Source organism: Crotalus tigris, unplaced genomic scaffold, assembly GCF_016545835.1.
Source record: "Crotalus tigris isolate CLP2741 ecotype Arizona unplaced genomic scaffold, ASM1654583v1 scf7180000017710.2780689, whole genome shotgun sequence".
NCBI classification, from domain to species: Eukaryota; Metazoa; Chordata; class Lepidosauria; order Squamata; family Viperidae; genus Crotalus; species Crotalus tigris.
In genome coordinates, this window is record NW_024096582.1 from 2595352 (window position 1) to 2602965 (window position 7614).

At 46.6% G+C, this 7614-nt stretch overlaps 1 protein-coding gene across 2 annotated transcripts in view; it reads left to right on the forward strand.

Annotated features, from left to right (window-relative positions):
- CUNH18orf25 (chromosome unknown C18orf25 homolog) overlaps nucleotides 1-6797 on the forward strand; it is an 82472-nt gene extending 75675 nt beyond the window's left edge. For both annotated transcript variants that reach the window (XM_039338643.1, XM_039338644.1), the window contains exons 5-6: nucleotides 4209-4335; nucleotides 5865-6797. In XM_039338643.1, coding sequence (XP_039194577.1) covers nucleotides 4209-4335; nucleotides 5865-6048 — 311 coding nt within the window. In that variant the 3' untranslated portion in view covers nucleotides 6049-6797. The remainder of the gene's footprint in view (nucleotides 1-4208; nucleotides 4336-5864) is intronic.
- The last annotated feature ends 817 nt before the right edge of the window (nucleotides 6798-7614 follow it).

Consider the following 7614-nt stretch of genomic DNA (forward strand, 5'->3'; position numbering starts at 1 on the left):
TCAATTCATAAAGCAGGGATAGGATAGAATAGAATAACACGAGTTGGAAGTTACCTTAGAGGTCATCTAGTCCAACCCCCTGCTCCGGCAGGAAACCCTAGACCAGCGGTTCTCAACCTGTGGGTCGCGACCCCATTTGGGGTCGAACGACCATTTCACGGGGGTCGCCAAACAACGCGATCCGCCATTTTTTTCCTGGGGCGGCACATGGGGCCGCCGCGGCGCATGCACGCTGCGCAGGGGCGGTGCATGGGGCGGCGCTGTGCATGCACGCTGCGCAGGGGCGGCGCCATGCATGCGTGCCGCGCAGGGGCGGCACATGGGGGCGCCACGCATGCACGCCGCCTGCTTAATACTGGGGTCGCCTTATAAAAAGGTTGAGAACCACTGCCCTAGACCATTTGGCTGAAAATTTATTAATATATATACCAATCATTTGCCCTGTCAACAGTTGGTGGGAGTGATTTTGGTTGCTCCTTAGATTAGGCTGTTATTCATTGTTAGTTTGTTTGTCTGAGCTGGTAGTTCCTTAATTGGGGTCTAAACCTAGCCTTGCTGATATTATCTAGTTTGGTAGCGAAATGTTTGCAAGAAAAGACCCAAGTTCGGAGAGGATCAAAGGCCTCTTTTGTAAGCCTCCACCACCCAGTGCTGTATCTTCCTTCCTTCCTTTCTACATCCGACACTGAAGTTTATTTCTTAATTTTTTGCCACGTATCATCCTGCTTTGATTTTTCTAGGGCTTTGGAACTTTTTCACTAGGGAGACTCATTAATGTAGCTAATTAGAAGAAAACCATAGCTTCAGGTGACAATTTGTTTTAAATTTCATATTTGTAAGCCACAATACGTCCAAAGTGGAAAAATCTGGCTGGGGATTTATTTAAATTAATGCCAATGCTACTGCTGTGCTGAGCTGTATTTTTGGATTTGTGACTTTCCCATCAGTTGAAGGGAAATAGCAATAAATATCTCTTCTTTTCAAAGTGTAATGCAATCCGACAGTGTTCCGTTTGCACTGGATTGCAGAAATACTGTTAAAACATCCTTCTGCTTGGCAGCAAATTCTTTTTAAGAGTTGCTGGCGGTACATAAATTTTATATTTGTCGGCTGCTATGGTTTTCAGACAGACAGCACCATCCGTCTGCTGTTCTCTATCGTCTGGAGACTCAGATATACAAAAAGAGACACGAGTTTAGAGCTTGCATTGATCACTTTCTCAAATAGAGATTCCCTTGTACTCCCCTGTCACTTTAATAATAATAATCATCATCATCATCATCATCTTGGAAGGGACCTTGGAGGTCATCTAGTCCAATCCCCTGCTCAGGCAGGAAACCCTAGACCATTTCAGGCCAATGGCTGTCCAGTCTCTTCTTAAAAACTTGGAGCATTCACCGCTTCTGGAGGCAGGTAGTTCCACTGATTAATTGTTCTGACTGTCAGGAAAATTCTCCTTAATTCTAGGTTGCTTCTCTCTTTGGTTGGTTTCCATCTGATGCTTCTTGTCCTGCCTTCAGGCGCCTTAGAAAATAGCTTGACTCCCTCTTCTTTGGGGCAACCCCTAAGATATTGGAAGACTGCTATCATGTCTCCCCTCGTCCTTCTCTTCATTAAACTAGACATCCCCAATTCCAGCAACCGTTCCCCTGATCATCTTTGTTGCTCTTCTCTGTACTCTTTCTAGAGTCTCAACATTTTTTTTACATCGTGGTGACCAAAACTTTGACTTAATGATCTTGGGTTTACGACAGCTACTGGGATTGTCTTGCTAAGAGACACAGTCCCATGATGTCACACTCTGTGGCAATTCTGATCCCAGTTACCATCAAAGTGTGAGGACTATCTCTATTAGGTATGTTGGTTGCCTTGATAAATACCAGGGCAGTTCGGGAAATAAACCTCCATTTGGTTATCAATGACAGACACTCGCAGATACAGAACTTTTATTGTACCCATTAGGAAACTACAACATGACTTTACTTTTCGACGCAATTTCCTGTCAACGCTGCTAACATCGGATGTTTTTGCTTTGACAGCAGTTGGAGATGCAATCCTTTTCTTCTTATGTTTTACTCTTAGAGTTAGAGTTAGATGCTGTTGGGGGGAAGAATGTGCATGAGAGTTCAGCTAGACATAACAGTACTGAACCTAATGTGCTGAACCAAGGTTATTGAAATAAGAGATGATAAGAATTGGCCGGGCTGGAGAACTGGAGGGAAAGCCTGCATTTCAAGCTAATTGGAGAATGTGATTTAAGACTGTTAATTGGAGGAGGAAATTGTGCTTTGATACTATGTGCTCAGGGGAGGGGAATTCAGTTTTTGGCTTCGATTGTGTTGGTGCCGATGCTGTGCTACTCAAATAAAGATTGCTTAAGGTAAACAATGCCTCAAAGTTCTTTGAAGAGTTTCATCTGTTGGAACCATGACATCGTCATTCAAATTGAGGCCCTTGTCGTAAGCTCCTACAAGGTTTGAAATGCCTTAGTAGTTGTCGCTCAGCGCCAAATCTGGGCTATGGGGTGGGGGTGATCAAAAACATCCCGACGGAACTGCTTCAAAAGTTCCTGGGTGCGTCTAGCGGTGTGCGGGTGAGCATTGTATCGTGAACCAACACTACACCAGAAGTGTTGCCATAGAAAATCCCGCCAAGTGGGAAGACGCCAAAGGAGTACGGCTAGTGAAGTTCATGGAGCGTGATTGGACCATCAATTCAGAAATCTACTGTGAAATGTTACGAAAACTCAAGACGAACCCTCCATAACAAGCTTCGGAGCCTGCTGACTTCCGGTGTGGTGTGGATTCACGACAGTGGTCGCCTGCACACCACTAGATGCACCCAAGAACTTTTGAAGCGGTTCTGTTGTGATGTTTTTGACCACACATACACACACACACACACACACATAGCCCAGATTTGGTGCCGAGCGATGACTACTAAGGCATTTCAAACCTTGTAAGATGTTAACGACAAGGGCCTCAATTTGAATGACGGTTATGTCAAAAAAGTAATGTAATGCTGTAGTTTTCCAATACGTACAATATAATAAACGTTCTGCATCTATGAGTGTCTGTCATTGATAACCAAACAGAGGTTTATTTCCGAATGGCCCTCGTACATAAAAAAGGCAGGATAAAAATGTAATAGATAGTCCTTACAACCATAATTGAGCCCAAAAGGTCCTTTGCTGAGCAAGGAAGTTTGTAAAAAGAGTTTTGCCCCCTTTTTACAACCTTTTTTTAATTATTTTTTGCCACAGTGGATAAGCCAGGGGTAGGCAACCTCGGCTCTTTTATGACTGGTGGACTTCAACTCCCAGAATTCCTGAGCCAGCTGTGCTGAGGGGAAAGGGAGAGGTTTCCAAGTTGAGCCATGCTGGCTCAGGAATTCTGGGAGTTGAAGTCCACCAGTCATAAAAGAGCCGAGGTTGCCTACCCCTCCTCTTGGCTATTGTAACTTTGAAGGAAAGGTTGTAAGTCTGTAGTGGCAGTGGTGATAATGTTGATGTAACAATGTGTAAACAATAGAGAATAGAGCTGGAAGGGACCTTGGAGGTCATCTAGTCCAGCCCCCTGCTCAAGCAGGAGGACCTATACCATCTCAGACAAGTGATTGTCCATTCTCTTCTTAAAAACCTTCAGTGATGGAGCACCCACGATTTCTGGTGACAAGCTGTTCCACTGGTCAATTGTCCTCCCTGTTAGGAAGTTTCCCCTTAATTCCAGGTTGCTTCTCTCCTTGATCAGTTTCCAACCATTGTTTCTCGTCCTTCCCTCAGATGCTTTGGAGAATAACTTGACCCCCTCCTCTCCTTTGTGGCAGCCCCTCAAATACTGGAATGTTGCTATCATGTCTCCCCTGTTTCTTCTTTTCTTTAGACTGGCCAAACCCAAGTCCCGTAGCCATTCTTCGTATGTTTGAGTCTCCATGCCTTGGATCATCTTACTTGCTCTTCTCTGAATTTTTTCCCAAACTCTCAACATCTTTTTTGTGACATGGCTGCCCTAATAAAAGTTGGGATCCACCTCTGAGAAACGTGTTTTGCACTGTTTGTAAAACTACGCCCTGTAAGTCAGGCTGTTCTAGATTTACCAGCGTTGCAGCTGTGCTCTGCGGAACAAGATCTTTTGATTTACCTGAACAGTGAAGCTGTTCCAGCTGCTGAGTCTTGAGTTGATCGATGCCTGTTGGTTTCTCTCCCGTAGATCATCTGGACGCGGAGTTCCTGGCCAGCAGCAAACTTCCCACCAGCCACGCCCAGGTCAATGAAGAAATTAACGTGGCCTCCTCGGATAGCGAAGTGGAGATTGTGGGAGTTCAGGAGCATGCAAGGTGCCTGTTGGATTTTTCTGTTTGCTTTTTAAACTTGGACTCTGATTCAGAAGCTGGAATGAGTTTTCAAAAGGGAGAACGTTGGGCTTTGGGGATTGTGTTTCTGTTGCCTGCAGATGGCTTTTCCCAAAGGTGCTTTGTCAAGAGGCAAATGGACTTTCCTGTTTTTTTTTTCTTGAAGGCCTTTCGTTTCTCATCCAAGAAGCTTCTTCAGGTCTGAAGAGTCAGAACTGAAGAAGCTTTTGGGATGAGGAGCGAAACGCCTTCCGCGAAAAACTAGGAAAGTCCATTTGCCTCTTGAAAAAGCACCTTTGGGACAACCAATTACCCAGATGACTGAGATCCTCCATAGACATTTAGTAGTAGTAGTAGTAGTAGTAGTAGTAGTAGTAGTAGTAGTAATAATAATAATAATAATAATAATAATAATAATAATAATAATAAACAACTTCAGAATTCAAACAGACAAGCACCTGCAACATAACACCCCAGACTTAACAATTGTCGATAAGAAAGACAAAAAAGTCTGGATAGTGGACGTGGCAGTGCCTGGAGATAGCATAATAGAAGAGAAAGAACTGGAGAAGATAACAAAATACAAAGACCTACAAATAGAAATAGAAAGACTGTGTCAAAAGCAAGCAAGGGTAGTACCAATAGTAATAGGCTCCTTAGGTGCAATCCCAAAACAACTGGAGCACCACTTGAACACCATTGGCATTGACAAATTCGCTATTAGTCAATTGCAAAAAGCGGCCTTATTAGGAACTGCTTCCATCCTGCGACGATATCTGTAATACCATCAAACATCCACATCTGCCTATCCCAGATCCTGGGTAAGGACTCGATAGGTAGACAAAATGCCAAATCCAGTCTGAACATCTGGCTGACTGTGCGATGATCCAATATAATAATAATAATTGTTGTTGTTGTTGTTATTATTAAAGTTGGAAGGGACCTTGGAGGTCATCTAGTCCAACCTCCTCCTCAGGCAGGAAACCCCATACCATTTCAGACAAATGGCTGTCCAGTCTCTTCTTAAAAACTTCCAGTTTTGGAGCATTCACCGCTTCTGGAGGCAGGTTGTTCCACTGATTAATTGTTCTAACTGTCAGGAAGTGTCTCCTTAGCTCTAGGTTGCTTCTCTCCTTGACTGGTTTCCATCCGTTGCTTCTTGTCCTGCCTTCAGTGGCTTTGGAAAATAGCTTGACTCCCTCTTCTTTGGGGCAGCCCCTGAGATACTGGAAGACTCTTATCCTGTCCCCCCTGGTCTTTCTCTTCATTAGACTGGACATACCCAATTCCAGCAACCGTTCTTTATATATGTTTTAGCCTCCAGTCCCCTGATCCTCAAATGTGTGTCATGTATGTGTACACTCTGAGAGCAAGCAACTACATTTCATTTTTGATGTGTGTCATTGTGTCCAGAATGAAAAAAAACGACAACAAAAGGTTATCTATTCCCGCAAGGGAGCCCCCCCCCCCAAGGGCATGTTCACGAGCGTGTCTCCCTTTGCTTTCGATCCCAGATACGTCCATCCTCGTGGAGGAGTGATCCAGAGGGTGTCTTCCCGAAAACACGGCTCAGGACTGCAGTGCCCCCGGCAATCGGAAACATGGACAGGTGTGGCCTCTGCACAGAATTGGTCCTCGCCTCCTGAAGTGGTCGATCTGACGCTGGACGACGACAGCCGGCGGAAATACTTACTGTAATGCAGTAATTTTTCACTGTGGGGTTATTTTTCTGTTTTTGTTTTTTCTTTCTTTCTTTTTTTAGTTCTTTAGCCCTTTCCCTTTTGCGGCACAGAAGTTTCCGGATATCTTGCCCCGGTGTCCAAAGCATCTATCTGCTCCGGGTGTTTTGGAAGTCAGACTCCCTCGGGAGATTTTTTTTTTTCCCCTTCCGCCCCCCCTCTCTACCTCTGCCCCCCCCTCCTGCCTGCCTTTAGAACTGCAAGGTCACGGGACCCTCACCCTAATCCTTTCTCCGAAAGAGCGAGACTGGGCTGAAAACAAAGGGAGCTTCCCCGTTGGCGGGAAGGGGGAGCGCGCCGATCTTCGGAGACAGGCTTCCGCCTTTTTCACTCCTCCGTCTGTCCGTCGGAGTACGGGGGGGCTCGTGGTCCGGGGAGCCACGATACCTGCTCCGTAGAGAGAGCCGTACAGCTGCTTTCAAATGCGCCGCGGAAGCAGAGAACGCGGCCAGCTGCCTTTCCTTCCATCTCTTGCAGTGTAAGCATTAAAACACACTGCTGGCCCAACAGGCTCCTGGTTCTGAGTATCCTCATTGTGGCATAATTTGGGGCTGGTGGGGGGGGGGAAGGAAGGAAGCTTGCAAGCGGTGAGCCAGGACCAGGAACCTCCGGGTGGCCAACAGATTCAGCGATAGAAGGACCAAGGCTGAGTCCACCGAAGTCCACCGGCCTCCACCGAGCTGCTTCCTTTTTTAAAAAAAAAAAAAATCAGGAGTTAATTTTCCGCTGCACTCGGATTTGAGTTTTAGAGTAGCGCGTTTTCTTATTCTTTCCTCCCACCCCCCCTTCTTCTCCTCCTCCCCCCCCCCGAATACTACTGTATTCTTACTGGTCACTTGGCTTGTTACGGCCTTTTTTTATTTTTTTATTTTTATTTTTTGGTCTTTTAAAACGAAGAAGCACAAAGAGCAAAAGCCGTCAGGATCTCCTTTCCGATCTCAGCTGCATTTTACTGCTTACCGGTCCCGGGTTTGTAGCTACAACCCCCTGTCTGTGGGGTTGCAGGTACAAGATTGTAGGGGGTGTGAGAGCCCTTAAACCAGTGGTTCTCAACCTTTTTAATGCCGCGACCCCCCAACCGGTCGTAAGTCGAGGACTACCCAACCAGTCATAAGTTGAGGACTTTCCCTGCCCGGGAACGCCGCGCATGCGTGGTGCCGCCCCCTGCGCCGGCCGAGGCGTAGCTGGCAAGGGGCAGTGAGGGTGCAGGGCGACCACCGGCTGGGCCACCAGCTGGCCAGCCCAAGGAAGGTAAGGCACCCGCCGGGCCCCACGTGCGCCAGCAACCCTCCCTGTGCCCGCCAGCCTCCCACCTCCCACCCCTGGCCCTCTTTTCCTTACATTTTTAGTAGTTGCTCAGCAGGGAGGGATGGAAGCTTCCAGACAGCTCGCCTTCGCTGCAGACAACTTGCAGCACCGTTTGCAGAATGGGGCTTTTGGCGGGCTCAGCAGGGCAAAGACAGCCTGGACAATTCCTATTGGCTTTGGAAAGCCAATAGAATTAGACTCTATTCAAGAGAGTCTA